The 18,448-nt window shown below is 55.4% G+C and overlaps 7 protein-coding genes across 7 annotated transcripts; 5 read left to right on the forward strand and 2 right to left on the reverse strand.

Annotated features, from left to right (window-relative positions):
- Positions 1-4,242: 4,242 nt before the first annotated feature.
- On the forward strand, positions 4,243-4,931 carry BO86DRAFT_125077 (uncharacterized protein). The gene has a single exon (XM_025666055.1). The coding sequence runs from the start codon at positions 4,310-4,312 to the stop codon at positions 4,898-4,900; it is 591 nt and encodes a 196-aa protein (XP_025526518.1). The 5' UTR covers positions 4,243-4,309; the 3' UTR covers positions 4,901-4,931.
- Positions 4,932-7,432: 2,501 nt separating this feature from the next.
- On the reverse strand, positions 7,433-7,819 carry BO86DRAFT_419926 (uncharacterized protein; the record flags this gene model as incomplete). Its single annotated transcript, XM_025675163.1, has 1 exon — positions 7,433-7,819. One exon carries the CDS (start codon positions 7,817-7,819, stop codon positions 7,433-7,435), a length of 387 nt encoding a protein of 128 aa, XP_025526519.1.
- A 1,163-nt stretch (positions 7,820-8,982) lies between these two features.
- On the forward strand, positions 8,983-10,072 carry efm7 (putative nicotinamide N-methyltransferase Nnt1). Its single transcript, XM_025672331.1, has 3 exons — positions 8,983-9,195; positions 9,259-9,825; positions 9,887-10,072. The coding sequence occupies exons 1-3, from the start codon at positions 9,046-9,048 to the stop codon at positions 9,950-9,952; spliced, it is 783 nt and encodes a 260-aa protein (XP_025526520.1). The 5' UTR covers positions 8,983-9,045; the 3' UTR covers positions 9,953-10,072.
- A 224-nt stretch (positions 10,073-10,296) lies between these two features.
- BO86DRAFT_448992 (putative RNA polymerase II Elongator complex associated protein Kti12) lies at positions 10,297-11,804 on the forward strand (the record flags this gene model as incomplete). Its single annotated transcript, XM_025676680.1, has 3 exons — positions 10,297-10,338; positions 10,423-10,767; positions 10,860-11,804. Exons 1-3 carry the CDS (start codon positions 10,333-10,335, stop codon positions 11,802-11,804), a joined length of 1,296 nt encoding a protein of 431 aa, XP_025526521.1. The 5' UTR covers positions 10,297-10,332.
- A 204-nt stretch (positions 11,805-12,008) lies between these two features.
- Positions 12,009-14,089, reverse strand: BO86DRAFT_125144 (caspase family protein). Its single transcript, XM_025666056.1, has 8 exons — positions 13,861-14,089; positions 13,539-13,801; positions 13,106-13,468; positions 12,990-13,034; positions 12,852-12,927; positions 12,458-12,775; positions 12,162-12,331; positions 12,009-12,107 (listed from the first exon to the last, which is right to left on the reverse strand). The coding sequence occupies exons 1-8, from the start codon at positions 13,959-13,961 to the stop codon at positions 12,082-12,084; spliced, it is 1,362 nt and encodes a 453-aa protein (XP_025526522.1). The 5' UTR covers positions 13,962-14,089; the 3' UTR covers positions 12,009-12,081.
- Positions 14,090-15,808: 1,719 nt separating this feature from the next.
- BO86DRAFT_315669 (FAD/NAD(P)-binding domain-containing protein) lies at positions 15,809-17,421 on the forward strand (the record flags this gene model as incomplete). The annotated part of the gene is made up of 3 exons (XM_025668101.1): positions 15,809-16,301; positions 16,422-16,824; positions 16,929-17,421. 3 exons carry the CDS (start codon positions 15,809-15,811, stop codon positions 17,419-17,421), a joined length of 1,389 nt encoding a protein of 462 aa, XP_025526523.1.
- Positions 17,422-17,786: 365 nt separating this feature from the next.
- BO86DRAFT_125222 (uncharacterized protein) lies at positions 17,787-18,447 on the forward strand. Its single transcript, XM_025666057.1, has one exon. It carries the CDS (start codon positions 17,904-17,906, stop codon positions 18,270-18,272), a length of 369 nt encoding a protein of 122 aa, XP_025526524.1. The 5' UTR covers positions 17,787-17,903; the 3' UTR covers positions 18,273-18,447.
- The last annotated feature ends 1 nt before the right edge of the window (position 18,448 follows it).

An 18,448-nucleotide genomic window follows, 5' to 3' on the forward strand; every position in this document is an offset into this window, starting at 1 on the left:
GATTGGAGAGAGTTAAGTTACTCGGGACGAGGGGTAGAGGGCGAGAGAAAGATTCCAGGAATCTATGTAGAGTCCTCTGAGCAGGATCGGTCATGGGAAGTAATTGTGTATGTAGAATCGTCATCATATTCACAATACACCTTTTTAAGAAAATGAACGCAGGGAGAAAGGTGGAGCGAGCAAAGCAGGCGATGCTGCTGCTGATGACATGCTGCGGATGGTGAAAGGGTTGGTTGCTTGTTGGTTGCTTGCTCCGTAAAAGGGGGCAGGGGCCCGCCGCCCTTTTTCTTTGGGTGGTGGTGAACCCCTATTATTGATTTCTTGGAGGGGGAGATTGGATTTCGATTACCTTATGAGTTTTAGTAGTTTTGATTAGACTATCCCCGGGAGCAGATATTCTGTTTCTTGGGGAATAAGGGTAGGATTTGCGAGGGATTGAGATGGGAACGTTTTCATTGGTAATTGTTAAATCGGACGACTAGTGGAGTGTAAGTTAGGTGGTTAATGTGCTGGCGGCATCAGACATACGCCAGAGAGATAGGGGATAAACGCCACCAACACCTAAGTCACTTCCCTGGCAGCTGTCTGTACCGAAGGAGCCGACCATCCATACGGCTGGCGTGGAATGCGGCGTGGAATGCACACGGGCTTCTTTCTAGAAGGAATGCTGCTGCACTGCAATCTAGCTGATACACTACTTTAACACTGCATGTTATCGATAGCGATAAGTGACGGACTGATTAGCGATGGATGGCCCTCCCGCAAGAGGGGTATGCACTGTGCTGTACTGTACGGTACTTGATGAGCCCACATGATTGATTTGGCCATGAAGAGATAGCCTAGCCTCCCCCTGTCTCAGATCGGGTGTTGCTGACAGTGCCTCCTGAGAATTCTCACAATGGTTTGTGGTGAAGGGTTAAACTACAGGCAGTAAGCTCCGCTGGGCGCGGGCGCGGGCGCCGACGGTGGGGGATAGTCGGAGACTCGGGAGGGGGGGCTTGTCTTGGATCCTTTTGCGCTTGGCTTGGCTGTGTTGATTCGCTATTGGATTTTAGGGATTGTTGGTGGTGGTTCAATCTCTTATGAGAGGGTCAGTTTTTGTCTCTATAGGGGTTGGTGGTGGTTTCTCGTCGGGGTCTGTTCCTGTCCAGGTGTTGGGGTTGTAGTAGTATAACAAGAAGATTTCCATCCATCCGGACAGTGTCAAGCCCACCTAGCAGTCAGTTGTCAAGTCTCTTGGAGGGAAAAGTCAAAACAGCCGAACCGATACGGTCAATGCTTGCTGCAGGTCACGCTGCCAGCACTCAGCAGATGTCTCGCACAGGCCGACCCAACGCATCAGGTCCGCCCGACCGCCTCTTATGAAGTTTGGACTAGGTAGACTCGGTGCCTCATGGACTGTGCGTGACGGACTGACGGCCTGCACGCGCGCGCGCGTCGTTGCGCTCCAGATGATCGACGACGGTGGGGTCCGGCGGATGCAGCCTGAAGTGCGAGTACTACGCATCTGTACTAAACGTTGATGCGTTGCGACGACGCTGATTGTACGGATCATCATCATGTTGACGTGGTAGCAGCACTGCAAGTACTAGTATCTAAGTAGACGTTATGGCTGTGCTTACGTCGACGCATCCGTTGGTCCACGGATCCAAATATAGCACCGGCAGACGAAGACGTCTGCGGTCAACTGCCAGTGGCTCCGGTCTAGTGGCGAAGATCTACTCAATCGTGTGCTGTTCCATGTATCGGACATGAGAGCTACCGTAGGCTTGTCGGCTATGATGTCCATCAACCGATGCTTCCCGCCACAGAGTTTCTAGAACCGTGAATGTCTACGATGATGTTGTACTGTACGCGACAGCAACGGTCGTGGCTGCGTTCCAGACGTCCGGGAAGAGCGCTCGCCCATCATCCATATCCATGGGACACTGGTGTGCCACATTAGGGCTTCTCGTTGGCGTCAACCAATTATCCAACCATCCAAAATCTCAGATCTCGCCACCACAAACGGAGACGACAACCGTGATTGACAATATGACATGCCAATCGGTAACGCGTCATTCGTCCATTGACCCATACTTCTCTCCGGATGTCGGAGCAAGATACGGTAGGATTGATCGAAGTGCTTGACTCTTTATACGGTGGAGACTTTGCCAGGTTGATAATGTGGAGCGGCGGCGGCTATTTGTTTGTTTGTTTGTTTGTTTTTTCTCTTTCGGTTCGTCTTGCCTTTGCGAATTGGACGATGGCCTTTCCGTCCGTTATCCGGTGGTATATGCTTCTGCCTAAATCCGATGCAACCGAGGAAGAACGCGGGAAAAAAAAAAGATTCAAGCTCATGTCTGAGCTTCTACATGGAAAATTTCCGGGTCCTCGATAAAATGCCCGGGCCGTCGGGCATGGCCATTGTGTTTCGATTGAGTACGTAGATTTGTTGGTGAGAACAACCGGTGAGGGAGCCGAATTTTGGATACGAAGAGACGGTGAATGAGGGTGTGGATTGTTGAAAAAAAAAATTTTTTCAACTTTGTTTTTCTCCTTGTATAGAACATAGGATACTGCCCCGTGGATCAATGGAGGGACCTCATTGAGCCGCACATCAGTTGGCCAACAGTATGATCATGTCAATAATAAGCTGCCGTGATCGGCGAACCGCAGGTTGACCGGGGAATCAGTTTTAAAGTTGCAAGTTGGCTGAGCAAATTGATTCAATATAGTGAGTGGTCACTGGTGAGTGGTGACACACCCAAGGTCCCCTCAAGCACGCCATTTCATTCGGCTGGAAAAGGGTGCCCGTACCATACATGACTCCCGAAAAGTGCAGCAGAATGCAGTGTGTACGGAGAAAGAAGAGAAAAAAAAAACAACCAACCAATGCTAGTGCAATGCATTGCACATGCCCCCCCCCTCCCCGCCCCGGCGGGCCCTGCCCCTGCGGCCGATGAGATCATTGCGCTTTAACCGATTTGACACTAGCGAGTCAAATCATGTTTCACCTTGCATCCCAGCGGGCAATGTGGCTGGCTCTGCACTACTCACTAGTCCCGGGGCCCGCCCCAGTTTTGACTCGGATGATTTCCTTCGGTTGAGCGCAGCAGCATCGCCAGGTTGGTCACATTGGGACAAAATTGAAAGAAGTATGAGTATGATGGGGACGAGGGGTCAGGAAGAGTGCTGTGATGGAGGTAATGGGGTACAGTACTATCAGTACTAGTTCAGGGTAGTTAGGGTAGTTAGCAGTTAGTTAGTCTGAGTATGCCATGATATTATGTAAATTTTGCTCTGTTTGTCTCCCTCCACTTTGATGTCACACCCACCTCCAATTCCATCACTTCCACCACTTCCACACTGCCACACTGCCACACATCCATGATCTCTCCTGAGATCTGTTCATCACCTGAGTGCGTGTCGACAAGAGGATCAAAACAATGCTGTCTATGCATGTTTCAGCCAGAGTAGCTAACCATAGAACCGTGTTTGACATGGCGACCAATTGCCGCGTCATTGAGCCAGTCCAGGCGGTTGGCTCACCCCAATCGGCTTGCTTCCTACCCACGGCAAACGGCGCAGTCAGGCGGCTAGAATGCCTAGTAGTATGTACTGTACATATACCTAGTACTGTACATGTACTAGACAGATCTTGATAGGTGATCTGATTGATAATTCTCCTCATTCAGTCCGCTTCTAAAGCATCCATCTCCCATCAAGTCTTCTCGCCTGCCCACCCAGGCCCATCACTGGCAGCTCGCAACTCGCGTAGTTGGTACCGATCAGTTACACTGAATTACCACTGGCAGTTCACTGCGAATAACTGGATCCATCTCCATCCGCCTTGGGCCAGTGAAGCCGTGAATCCTCCGGATGCCCCCACTTTTCTCCTTTTAGTCTCTTTCTCGTCCTTTCTTTGCTGCCGTAAACTGCTATAATTATAGTCCCCCGACACCGAGTACAGACGAACCATCTGACTCGTTTGAGAGTTGGTCTCATCCTCTCGTTCTCGTTGCTACCCCTACTACCTGCTCTGTCCACTTTGTCAATTAACCACCAACCCCCCTGCTGCTGCTCATCCTCCTCCTCCTCCTCCTCCTCCTCCCCCCCCAGTTCATCGTCTCACCTATTGTCTCTAGTGTACTATCGTTCTTCAGCCTCCTCGTCATATCCGTGTTACAACTTTCTTTTCTTCCTTCCCCTAACAATCAATATCTTCCTTTCGTTTCTTTTCTTTCTCTTCACCCACCCACCCACCCACCCACCCATACACCATACCGAACACAAACATCCATACACACACACTGCCGGAAATAGAAAGATGTTGACCTCCGCCTCCACCGACTCATCTCGTTCCTCTTACTCCGGAAGCCCCGTCTCCCAACAATCTCCGCATCACCATGTCTGGTTTCCGCCCGCCCCTCGTCGTCGACCGGAACACTACAAGATCCCCCGCTACTATTCCACCCCCGTGAGGGAAGATGTCCCCGAGTCGACCCCGCTGCAGATGTACGGCCTGGAGCAGCGCGCCCCGTCGATCTGCGAGAAGCCCAAGCTTCTGCGTCGCTTCTCCCACGCCCTCGACGACATCGTGGAAGACATGTCCCTCCAGAGCACCAGCGAGAAGGTCCTCAGCCGACGACGCCAATCCTTCTTCGGGATTGACGAGGAGGCGGTGATGTCCAGCACCTCCATCGCCAGCCCGACAATGGACTACTACGCCGTTCCGGCCCATCCGCAGCCCCCGAAGTCTCGCCCCATGTCGATTCTCTCGACTGAAGCCTGGACCCCGCCCGTCCGCCGACTCAGCCGTCGGCTGAGCATCAGCTTCTCGCGCAAGAAGAAGTTCAGACCGGGGCAGGTCGGGAGCATCTCCCAGCCGAATCTGATCGGAGCTTCGACGCAGATCTAAAACTTCAAAATTCCTGCGCGGTCATCACACCACCATATAATTTTTGCGTCAGATGACCACCTCAATCCGAATACATCCTCCTTCCACGTGACGCCGGTTCATACCACCACCTCAATTCTAAATCGACCCAGAACACGCAGACACAAACACCTACACACACACACACACACACACACACACACACACACACACACACACATACGAAACCCGAAAAATGCATATTCTCATCGGAGTTCAGCGCGCCAAAGGCGGCCGTTAGTCGATCCTTCTACCATTCTACCGTCTGAACCGTCCATTTTTATACCATAATATCTGGTCTAAAAGTCATTCCTTTTCTATTCTTCGATTCCCCCCTTATTTTCTGATCTGATTTATTTCAATTCTCTCCTTTAATCTTGGGGTTCTTGTCATCTGCATTAGCTCGGTGTTTGGTGTTGATCATTTCTCGGTCCGTTTTTTTTCTGGTCTGTGGATTTTCTTTTTCCATTATTCTTTTCTTGACCACCTATCACATGAGTGTTTGCCATTTTTCAATGCTCAGGGACAAACATACCAAAAAACCAGACAACGCATGCATGTCTATTTATACACTTGTTTGCTTTGAGTTGTACGAGTACGCTTTTTTTTATTGTCTGCGGAGTGGGCAACCGGCAGTATCCATCATATAGTTTTTTTTTCATGTACATACATACACAGATTCGGCCATAAACCAAACCACCGACCCTTACATCTTACATAGCTTTGCATTATGCGTTGTGTGTATGACATACCCCTTCCCGCTGTGCTCCTTGAGTCGGTCTGGTCCGCACGGCCCGATCCTGTTTCTGGGGTTGTGCGATTTATGAGATAGATTTGATCAGTTCGTTCACCTACTTTCACATTGCATCGGCTTGAGGTGGGCGTTGGGGTATTGCTACTAAGTGAGGTAGCATGTTTTTATTCATTTGAGGAGGGCAGGATTCATGGTTCACCCTCCACCCATTTGAACTAAAACGGTTCTATGCACCCGATCACCACATGTACTCCCCCACGCATCCTCTACGCAGTGAATCCACGCAAGCAAATATAGCTAGGCCCAGAACGACTACACACAGGATGGGACATTCCAAATCCTCAACCCACCCACGTCTGTCCGGGTACACGTGTGTACTTCACATGTACAGGACATGTACATGTACATGAAAACGGACAGTACAGCAAGCACAGCATTGACCCGTCCGTCCATCCACTGGCCCTGCTGGCTCTGCTGGCCCTACTGGTGACAGCCTGGTTGTATTGGATACGCGACTAATATACTGACTTGATGCATGGAAGTACTGTTCTCACACATATACATACATACATACATACATACATACAGACAGACCCCACGGATCACAAATCCGTCCAGCCCGGACTGGATGACAACCCTCTTCAGGTTTTGTAGCAGTAGCATTTGGAGGTATGCTTGTCTGGGTACTGTGCACCGTCTCCCCCTCTCCCCCCCCCACCTCCCGCTCTCGAATAGCTGGATGTTCCGATATGTGTACTGTACTGTCCAGCGGTGCTACTAGCCCGCACACTACCGACCGCACTGTAATCCAGACGCAACGGTCCCCCGGGCCTATTCTATATACGGTGCTACCTTTCCCTTTCCCTTTCCCCATATTTTTCGTATGGAGTATACAAGACCATCCGACCCCGAGACTAGAGTAAAAGTCCATTATCAAGGATGGGTAAGGAACAACTCTGACTATCTCGTGTATCATCTATACTACCGCTAGCGCTAGCGCTACCGCATGAAAAGCCAAGTCTTCCAGACTTGGAACAACAACCAGAAACCGAAACAAAAAAGTCAAACGCCCCTGGCAAGAAATACTCGTATTGGATGTTTCCAAGCTCCGCTTCCGGCATCCCACGCGTGCACCATTATTATTTGAGAATTCAACCAAAAAAAAAAAAGAAAAAATGTTTCCGGAACATAGATCCAATGTAAGAGAGTTTGATAGGCAGAAGGGAAGGGGATATTAGTGGACTGATGCAGCGGTAGGCAGGGCGTATCAGAGGTTTAGTTTGGATGGTGGAGAGGTCGGGAGGTGGTAGGTCTGGGTCTGAGGTTGAAGGGTATATGTGTCTGCTCGTCTGTCCGGTTGGTCGTAGGTGTCGGTGGTTAAATTGTTGGGTTTGTTTTTGATTTGTGTTTGCGGTGGCGGTTGCGGTAGGTTGTGGCCTTTGGCCCGGGACTTTTGGGTTGTATCGTGATTCCGCTGGAAGTATATTGCATCGCATCGCACCGCGTCCATCGATGACCTCCCTATCTCCGACTCCCTTTCTAGATCCGCATATCCGGGGCGCTTTTAACCCCCACGAGTCGAAGAAATCCAGCCCCCGACTTGTGGATCAGTACCCACCGATGTGTCGCTGTATCGTTCCGCTCATTGTCACGTCACCTCGTACCTCGCACTCCTCCTCGCACCGAAATCTAACCAAAAACAAGAACCAGTTCTAGCCGCACTTCCAGAACCCAGATCTATGATATCCCGATGACCATCTCTATAGCGTCACGCTCTCCAGATCGCGCACCATGACCGACATCTGCGCCCGCTTGGCCGCCTCCGCGACGAGGCTGAAGTCGCGCAGGAACGGGGCGGTGGCGGTCGGGCCGCCGGAGCCAGTGATCTGGTGCGGGTAAGTGTCGGTGTGGGTGGAGGGGTCTAGATGTTGTTGTTGTTGTTGGTGGTGGTGGTGGTGGTGGTGGTGGTGATGCGGTTGGTGCGGTTCGGTGGGATGTTGAGAGGGGTTGGTCGTGGTGCTGGTGCTGGTGCCGGTGACGGCCATGGCGGCGGCGGCGGCGGCTAGGTTGAGGGGGTTGGAGGGTTGCGGGACGGAGCTGGCCGGGGAGGTGGTGGTGAGGTTTTGGGAGGGGTTGAGGGTTGCCATTATTCTTATCGGTACTTGGAGTGTAGTGATGGGCTGGATGGGGTGGTGATGTATGTGGTGGTGGTTGTAGGTACAGGTGGAGATGAAGGTGTAGATGGACGGTGTAAGATGGCGGTTGATATAAGCTGAAATTGCGATGAAGATAAGGTAGAAATGAAAGACGGCTAAAGGCTGACGACTATCTAACAGGTAACAAAGAGGATTGTGCACTGCACGGAGTACACTACAGGGCTGCTTTCACCCTATCTCTGCAAATCCACGACAACGGGGCGTGCGTGGACTGATCCGGTGGGGTCGAGTCGAGATTTTAGCTGCCTCTCAGCCTTGAAAAAGGAGGAAGGGGATGGCGTGATGAGAAGCAGCGGACGCGGCAGCGATGCAGTTAAGTAGAAGAAGAATAGATTGAGCGAGCGAGAAAAAAAAAAGTCCCAGTCCCAGTCCCAGTCTCAGCAACACGTGGGGCGGTTGACCGGATAGACCGCGGTATGACGTCCGGCAAATCTCCAACGAGAAAGACGACGATAAGAGAGAACTTTAACGACTGGGTGATGATGATGATGAAACCGTCCCAAACCCAAACCCCAGAATCCCGAAGTTAACTCTCCAGCTTTTATGCGGTGGAAGTAACCGACAGTACTTGGTAGATTATCCATGCACCCCGGCTAAAGGAGGCATACGTACTTTTGACGCAAGGTACATACCTGGTCAACTGCAAGGCCAATCTCCTCCTTGAGCAATGATAAATGATGATTGATTGAGAGACTGAATTGAGTGAACTTAGTAGCAGGGCTAAACCAGTTCCAGAAAGTCCTTGAAGATCGCCAAGATTGCCGGATTGGAACAATCACTGGCCATCAAGACTGAAAATCTCTCTGCTGTTTGGAGCCAAAAGAGCCAACAACCCCAAAAGGGAAATCCCGTGTCCGATTTTTACCCGGTCCGCATCTCCACGCGGGGTTCGGCTTTTCCTGCCCAGTGTTGATTTTTGCTGCGCAACGCACTGCACTGCAGGTACCGTGACCGTCTGGACTCGCTGCCTCGGTCCAAATCACATGATACCATGTGACTTCTAATAGCAAGCTAAACCCAGAAAGGACATTCCCCCCCACTACGGGCGAGCTCCACTCGACGCTATCGCGATAGCGAGAAATTATCAGCCTGCATCCGAATCGGTCGCCCGCAATGCCCCTCGCATCCTGGACCACCACTTGACGCAGTAACCGACCATGGCGGACGAGGACAATTTCGACACTGGGGACATGTTCCAGGATCCGGAGGGGTTCTACGAGCCCGAACCGGAGCCCAGCTTTGCGGAGCATCACATGCTGTCTGGACAGACGGTGCGCGTCCGCCTGGTGGGCAGCCATCCTCTCTACGTATTTTGCCCCTCCCTCCCCCAATTCTTCCTCCACCAAACTCACCTCCCCGCCTCTCACTAGGGCAACCTCCTCTGGAACGCCGGCCGCACCAGCTCCCACTACCTCGAAGAACACGCCGACCGACTCGTCAAGGGGAAGGATGTGCTGGAGATCGGCGCGGCGGCGGGCGTCCCTAGCATCGTCAGCGCCGTCCTGGGCGCCCGCACCGCCGTGATGACCGACTACCCGGACGTGGACCTGGTCGAGAACATGCGCCACAACGCGGGGCTGTCGGCCGCGCTGGTCGGCCGCGACTCCGCGCTGCATGTGGACGGGTACAAATGGGGCGCCCCCGTCGAGCCGCTCCTCGCCTACCTCCCGGAGACAGCCCGGAGCCAGGGCTTTGATCTGCTCATCATGGCCGACGTGGTGTACAGCCACCGCGAGCACCCGAACCTGATCAAGACGATGCGCGCGGCGCTGAAGCGCGCCCCGGACGCCGTCGCCCTCGTCATCTTCACCCCCTACCAGCCGTGGTTGCTGCCCAAGACGGAGAAGTTCTTCCCGCTGGCCGAGGAGAACGGGTTCCACGTCACGAAGATCTTCGAGAAGGTGATGGACGATGTGTTGTTCGAGAATGATCCGGGAGTGAGTTTTCTTCTGGTTGTGCTGGAGGGAGGGCGAGTTACAGTGCTAATGTCGGGTCTAGGATGAGCGGCTGCGGAGGACGGTGTTTGGATATGAGATTCGGTGGACGGAGGAGGAGTTGAAATAGACGGGTTGAGTGAGACATGGATTGGGTTGCATGGCTGGTGTTGCGCTGGGGTGCAGGGTACAGGGTACAGTACATACAAAAGTGATTGTTTACTTGGATAGACGGGCGTATACCCCTTATATCAATTTACTGCATTATACATTTTTTCATTTCCTAAACACACTTATTAAACAAGTATTCAATCCCAATAAACCGCAGTGTAGTTGAAACCCGACCATACCGCAAAGCAAAGTCACATGTAACCAACCCCACCGCCCGCCCGCGGCGGCGGCGGCGGCGGCAGCCCCGCGCAAAAAAATCCCCAACTTGCATCACACACCGCAAAACACGAGAGATAAAAGATAATTCTGAAGATCGATCTCACCCAGCACATCCCCACCATGCCAGTAAGTCCACTCCGATCCCTCCATCGCCTCCCCAGCTCAACCCCACCTACGATAGACCGACGACTAACACTCCCCCGCAAAAAGCTCATAGTCCTAACCGGCTACCCCTGCTCGGGCCTGAGCTACCGAGCGAACCAACTCGCGACGCAACTCGAAGCCACGCAGGACGAGCTCTACGCCGCGGGCGTGTTTCCGGAGACGAAGCCGCGCTTCAAGGTGCATGTGGTGCCGACGCACGATCCGTCGCACCCGCGCACGGTGTACGACCAGGCGCGCACGGAGAAGGAGTCGCGCGGGGTGGCGTACGCGCGGGCCAAGCGCGCGCTGGGCAAGGACAGTTTCGTGATTCTGGACGGGATGAACTACATCAAGGGGTATCGGTATCAGCTGTGGTGTGAGGCGAAGGCGCTGAAGACGAGTAGCTGCGTGGTATGTCTTGTTCTTCCCCACTTGTCCTCAGGGGCTTCGCGCAGGGCCGTGGGAGTGGTGATGCTATGCTAACCGGAGGGGTCGGGGCATAGGTCCACGTCGGCACGCCGATCGAGCAGTGCGTGAAGAACAACGAGGCGCGCATACAGCGCCAGGCTGCGGAGGGTGCAGGTGCACCCTCCGCCGAGGAGACTTCGCCCAGCTGCCCCGCTCCCACCACCGATACCACCCCACCACCAACAGAGGACAAAGAAGACCCCTACCCCGCGGACCTCCTCAACAACCTGATCTTCCGCTACGAAGAACCCAGCATCCACAGCCGATGGGACAAGCCGCTCTTCACGGTCCCGTGGTCCGACGCCGCGCCTCCCATCGCCGAGATCTGGACCGCGCTCACGGGCCTCCCGCACCCGTCCACCGCATCGCCCGACGACCCGCAACAACAACCGCAACCATCCCTGCTGGATCTAGCCACCACCTCCCTCAACAACACCCACCTCTCCACCACCGATACCGCCAGCATCGCCCCCTCAACCTACACAGCCACCACCGCCGCAGCAGGCGGCCGCAACCCCCTCGGCCGGCCGCGCATCCGCCCGCACCAAGCCACCGCCCTACCGGCGACGACCTCCTCGTCGGCGCTGTACAGCATCGAGAAGACGACCTCGGGCATCGTCGCGGCCATCCGCGCGTTCACGCAGGCGCACCCCACCGCCGACGAGGCGCTCGCCGCTTCGTCGGGAAGCGGGACAAGGGAGGAAGGCATCACCATCGCGATCCCCGGGTCGACGACGCCGCTGTTCGTGCCGGCGCACGTCGCGCGCACCGGCGGGCCGACCGAGGAGCTGGCGGCCGCCGGCGGCGTGCTGGCGCTGCCGCGGCTGCAGCGGTGGCGGCGGCAGTGGATCACGCTGAACCGGGCGTATGTGGCGGGCCCGCATGCCAGTGCGCGGGGCGGGGGCCTGACGAGCGAGGAGATCCCCGATGCGTTTGTGCGGTTTCTGAACGCCGAGGTGGGTGGGGGGGCGGATGCTTAGTTGCCTCAAGGGGGGCGGCGGGGCATAGCAGCTACGTTGGGGATGTTCTCTTTCCCTCCCCGGAAAAGGGGATGCATATAGATTCAGTGGTGTTGTCTCGCGTTTACGCGTTACGTGTGCAGGTGAAGTAGATGAGTACGGCTCCATGATCGTTGGATATTGTATAGAGTGTATAAACAGGCCCAGACCCGGAGGTTGGGGGCTTATAATAACTGAATAGAACAGAAGAATCGCTCACTCCAACCCATATGCAATACCACCTTAAATCCATCGCATCTCACATCACGAAAAGCAAATTGGTATCTACTCCAAACATTAGCAAACACACTCTCAGAGATATGGGGAAGGGCCACTCACCAAGCGGATGACTACAACTCAACTGCGGCTTCTGCGTATACTTGCCCTCCAGCTCGTTGCGGATCGAATTCAGCAGCTGCAGGTAACTCTGGTTGGGCCGCTGCTGGAGCGTCTTGATGAAGGCCCAGCTCAGCGCGCCGCGCGCCTCGCCGTCTTGGAAGGTGTCAGCCCTATTCCACGGCAGAAAAATTAGCATGCTGTTTGCCAGGTGGCGACGCCGTCTCCTGCCATTTCTCATTTATCCAATCTCCCCAAAGCAACAAAAAGAGAAAACAAAAGGGTAAGAAGGGACATACGAAGTCTGCGTGTCCTTCGATCCGGAGAACATGACCACGTCCGCCGGCGAGGTCTTGGTCTGCATCGTGCGCTGGCGCGCGGTGTCGCCGTTGGCGGCCTTCTTGAAGAAGCCGATCGCCGTCTGCGCGACGCTGCTCAGGTCGCCCTTGCCGTAGGACTGGAAGGCGCTGAACAGATCCATCGCCGCCTCCTTGGCCAGGTTGGGTTCCTTGAGGATCCCCTGCGTTGAGTAGACGTAGGGCAGGTCCAGGGCGGTGCCGGAGTGGCATGAGTCGAAGATGGCGGTGAGGCGGACGCCTGGTTGGAGGGGGCGGACCCTTTTGGCTTTGTTAGCTGTCTCGCTCTCTGTATGTGTGTGTGTGTGTGTGTGTGTAGGGGCCAGGGAGCGCTTACATTATATCGTGCATGTCGTCGTCGACGATGTGGCCGGCGGTGCGGTAGTCGAGGGGGTAGATTACGTCGTCATACCCTAAACAACAGGGTCTGTTAGTTTGATGCCGGGTCCTACGTGTTTTGGGAAAAGAGACTCACCATCCTCTTCGTCGCCGTCAAGATCAGGCGTGCGACCTCCGTGGCCTGATACAGAAATCAGTCAGTTTTACGGGCCCCCGACACACACAGCTAGCTCTCAGTAGGGTCCAACGCACCCGAAAAGTGAATGAACAGCGAATCGTTCGGCTGCGCATCCTTGACCAGCCACTGCATGGCGCGCAGGATGTTGGCCTTGTTGGGCAGGCTCATGGGGTTCTGCTGGTCGTCGGTCAGGATGACCATGTCCTCGCGCCGGTAGCCGTACTTCTCGTTCAGGAAGGTCGACATGTTGGTCACGTCGTTGATGCAGCCGCGCAGGGCGTTCGGCTGGCCGATGTAGTTGATGCCGATCAGCAGCGCCTTGCGCCGCCCCGTGCAGGTCGAGTACTGGAACCGGTAGTTGGAGGGGGCGCCCTTGCCGAACTGCTGGGCCTCCTGCGGTGGGCGGGGGGGGAGGGAGCCCCATGATTGGGAGTGGCCTGGTCGGATGGATTAGAGGGTGGAAGGGGGGTGATTTGGGGGATTGGGGGATTGGTGGACTGGACTCACTGTGGTAGGATCGGGTGTGGCCTGGGGATGAGGATTGTGGTGGCGGGGTCGGAGTGTGAGGGTGGCCGTAGGGCGACGGGGCCGGGGAGGGGTAGGCTGGATAGCCACCCGATGAGGAGTAGTGGTGAGACGGAGGCGGGCCGGACGGCGGAGGATACTGGTGGCCTGGCGGAGGACCGGGGGGAGGAGAGTATTGATGTCCTGGCGGAGGTCCTGGAGGGGGTCCTCCTGCAGGAGGATAGTATTGTGGACTAGGGGGATATCTAGAGCGGAATCAGTCTGCGTGCGCGGTGTCTGATGGCTGCATGAAAGGTCAACCCACTGGTTGTGGTGTGGAGGCGGCGGACCCCAGCTCCCTTGATGAGAAGGAGGAGGGTAACCGCCGGACCAACCCTGCGAATATCCCGAGTTCTGGTAGTACATCAATTGCTGGGGAAAGGAGGCTGTTGGCAAGAATGAGGGGTGAGCCGATGTGTCGGTGTGCGAGCGGATAAGGATATCCGAGTGAATTACTGATAAGCCGAATGTCGAGCGATTGTCTAACGCTATGCCAGGGGAATGGGGTCTAGGACTGTCTAGTCTTGATGTGGAGTCTTATGTATATAGCCCCGGACACAACCAGGGGGAAAGAAGATTGTAAGGAGAAGAAGCTGACACGGAGGAGGGGACAGAATTAGTATTTAAAGCGCAGAGGCAAGATTGTCGCCGACTCACAGGGCTGGCTGATGCCGCTTCTTCCCCGCTCACCAGCACTCGGCATTGGCTAACATTGGCTGGCATTGGGGGAGAGGGTGGGTCTGCACGAGGCGTAGGGCAGAATTACAATACATCGCCGTTACAGTAGCATTACACGGCCAGTTGGTGCCCTGCCAACTGAGACAGAACTGAGTACTGGGGAGCCACAGCGTCTATAAGACTGACTCAGTGGGGTTTAAGGACATATTTCAGTATTTAAGAGACCATACAGCTTACACTTCTAACCCTCAACCCAGATCTATTGACCTCCCGACCCTCTTGATCTCCAGACAGCCAGACAGCCTCCCCGGCACGGAACATCCGACCATACCCAGGATTACGTTGCCCGGCGGACGTAGCCATGGATCAGACAGGCAATCTTCCAGAAGACTCGCTGCAGCTCCTTTTAGGCACCGACCAATCGACTTGGCCCGAGTGTCGGACTTGAGCGACTGACCCCGGGTAGGGCGATCAATGAAAGCCTCTGCCAGTCTGCCACCGTCGGGGAGGCGATGACTCGAGCCATGCGGGGAAGAATCCGGATTCTGGTTGGTCCTGCATCGTTACGCAATGTTGATGTTGCCACGGGCCAGCCTTCTGCCTTGGATCCCACGTTGTCTGTGGGTGCGATTGGTCGTTGGATCAGGGATCTTATCTCGATCAATCAGATGATCGGGCACTACTAGTGGGTACTGGGAGTGAATTATCGTCGATTGTGATAGGTTTGTATCGCCCTCGTGACCAGATTATTCTATCAGTTGTATGGGGATAATAAGCAAATACTTCTTGACATTAGAAGGTGTTGCTTCTCCGGTTGACAATATTTGGCCTTAACTTTCCTTGTGGAGACACTATCTAGACCCGAGGTTGTGCTATGCTTCTCTCCGCACTGATTCAAAACCTAGGGCTTATCTGCTTAGATCTAACTTGTGAAAAACTGAAGACATCAAAGAAATAGACTAATGCCATTCTTGGCTTCTGACACACTAGCATGGGATCAGTACGTCTACGAGCTTATACTGTACAAGACAATCTCCGCGCTGCTCCCCACCATTGTATACATCCTCGGAATCCCATTGCTAGTGATGAACTCGATGGGATGCAGAACAGCATAAACTCATGAATCCTTGTCTAATGTTGCTGTGCATCAGTGTTCTTTTTGACCACACTTGTGCGCGACAGGCCAGGGGTGGCAGTACCCCTAAAACTGTCCATGTCGTCCAAGCCACCCTCTTATAATGATATAATCATAAGTCAATCCTCCCAGCACCAGATCCCCTTACCACAATCCTCACCTGATCAGGACCATAATCCACCCACCAGCATGGCATCAATAACCAACAAGCCCTAAGCCTTTACCTCCCACCTTGCATGACCAACCTCGCCCTCACGCAAGGGGGGAGGGTATCACCACCACCACCACCACCACCACCACACCACAAACCCCCTCAGCCCTCAACCCCAACCCCAACCCACACCATCCCAATCCCAATCCCAATCCCAATCTCGAACCCCAAGTTTCAAACCGTTTCAAAATGCCCCCCCTCAACATCGCCATCATCGGCAGCGGCATCGCCGGCCTCCTGGCGGCCCGCATCCTCCGCGAACAACACCACGTCACCATCTACGAGCGCACGCCCTCGGCCAACGAAACCGGCGCGGCCATCAACATCGGGCCCAACGGGATCGCGATCCTCAAGAGCGTGGGATTCGACCGGCGGCGGGCGCGCGCCATCCCCGTGGCGCGCACCCTCGCGTACAACAAGGCGGGGGCGGTGACGGCCGACACGACGCTGGACTACCGGCGGGAGTTCGGGGCGGATTGGCTGTTTTTCCATCGGGCGGATCTGCGGGATGAGCTGTTGCGGTTGGCGACGGCGCCGTCGGAGGAGTTGGGGGTGGTCGGGGATCCGGCGCGGGTGAGGTGGGGGGTGAAGGTGGTGGGCTGGGGGAGCGGGCAGGGGGATGTAGAGAATGGGGAGGTGGTGTTGAGTACGGGGGAGGTGTTGCGGGCGGATTTGGTGGTTGGTTGGTAGCCCAGTCCCTGGATCTTGCTTTGGAGAGGTGGTTAGGGGGGGAATCCACCGGCACCAGTACCGTGGAAAAATACCAGATTCAGATCCGTATATGTTTGTTAACAGCCAACAGCAGCAGACGGCATCAAATCCACCCTCCGCCCGCTCGTCCTCCCCACCGTCCCCAACATCCACCCCCTCCCCGCCGGCTCCTCCATCTTCCGCTTCACCCTGACCCGTGCCCAGGCCCACGCCGCCCTGGGCTCGTGGCCCGTGAACCTCGACCGCACGCAGCCGGGCTGCATCACGACCGTCTTCGCCTTCGACGCCACCGAGCGCCGCGTCGTGATCTACCCGTGCCGGGACTTCGAGGTCCTGAACTTCGCCGTCATCGTGCCGGACGGGATGCTGTGGCCGGCCACGGCCGCGAAGATCGGCATCGGCGCCGAGGGGGGCCGCTGGTCGGCCGATGCCGAGAAGGACGAGCTGGTCGAGCATTTCCGCGATTTCCCGGACTGGGTGGGGGATTATCTACGGTGAGTGCCCCCCTGCCTCCCCGGTCTCAGTAAGCTTGCCGTGCTTGACGGACATGCATCACAACGCTCCTGGAGATGGAATTGATCCTGATCGGCACGAACAGCGCAGCACCCATCCCCGGCCTCCGCGTCTGGCGCCTCCACCACACCCCCCCGCTCCCCAGCTATATCGCCGGCCGCACGGTGCTGATCGGCGACGCCGCCCACGCGATGACGCCGCACCAGGGCCAGGGCGGCACCCAGGCGATCGAGGACGCGGAGGCGTTCCGCCTGTTCCTGGGCGAGCATGTCACCGCCGAGGCGGTGCCGGCGCTGTTGCGGGACCTGGACCGGGTCCGCCGGCCGCGGGCGTCGTGCATCCAGGCGAATAATGTGCAGGCGCGCGGGCGGAAGTCCGCGCAGGAGGTGCATCGGTTTCGGCGGTTTAATTGGACGTATCCGGGGATTGTGGCGGAGGTTAGGCGGTTGAATGCGGAGGCGGGGGTGGAGGCTGGAGGTGTAGTGGGTTGTGGTTCTGGTTCTGATGGTGGTGGTGGTGCTGCTGCTGCTGCTGAAGGCCAGATGGATGACGAAGAGAAGCGGGAGTGGAAGTTGTGAATCATGCTGCTGGTTGCCTGCGTTGTGCGCTAGATTGTGCCGTGTCGGACATTTACTATTAGGGATAAAATCACCTATCTCACCTCATCCCCCCAGAATCCAGCTATCACTCAGTCTACTGTAAGTATAATCCCCGGTCATAGCGCACGAGCTCGCACCACCTACCCCATTCAGGCAACCTGCTAATTCAACCTGACAACCTCGGAAGAGCCTCAACCCCGAAGTGATTAGAATGATTACAATGATTACAATGATCCGAATATTCAGAATATGTGAAATGATTAGAAATACATAGAACGGCATCCCACCCTATCCCCAAGCGACAAGCACCCCACACCCTCGACGATGAATCAATGCGCACTCCCCATGACACAAGCCAACCACCCAACCCATCCCAAAAACACTCCCCTTCCTTGTAACTTAACAGTTAACACCGACCACCCCAAGAGCCCCATCGCAACTCAACTTCCCCCCACCAAGACATGAGGCCCCGTATTCGTACCCCCACTCGATCCATCGTCGCTCTGTCCGGAGACAAGAAAGAACCAGGAATTCTCCTCCGAGATCCACCGAACCCCCGAACCCATGACCAAGATCATGAACACATCCCCAATCCTCACCCGAGCACCGTTTTTACCCGGCTCAGGGTAGAGAATCCTATACGAAGAAGCACAGACACCCCTCCCACTCTCCACTCCACCGCACTCCACCGCACTCCACCGCACTCCACTCCCGGACCTGCCACACCCGACGCAACCTATCAGCTCCCCAGCTACGGGCCAGCTCGACAAGCTAGACTCGTCAGCGGGCGGGAGCTAGAGCTTTGCTCTGTCAGATGTATAGTGATGTAGTAAGGAGGGGTGCATTTACCCCCCGTATATACGGAGGGCTCGGGCTCGGGCTCGGGCTCGGGATGGGGGATGGGGATAAGGGATGGGGATAGGTAGGGGTAGGGAGGGTATCCACTCGCCGTTTCGAGTAAGCTGTACGCGGTACACTACTCATAGAGTCAGTCTGAATGGGGTGG

Source organism: Aspergillus japonicus (assembly GCF_003184785.1).
Source record: "Aspergillus japonicus CBS 114.51 unplaced genomic scaffold BO86scaffold_33, whole genome shotgun sequence".
Taxonomy (NCBI): Eukaryota; Fungi; Ascomycota; class Eurotiomycetes; order Eurotiales; family Aspergillaceae; genus Aspergillus; species Aspergillus japonicus.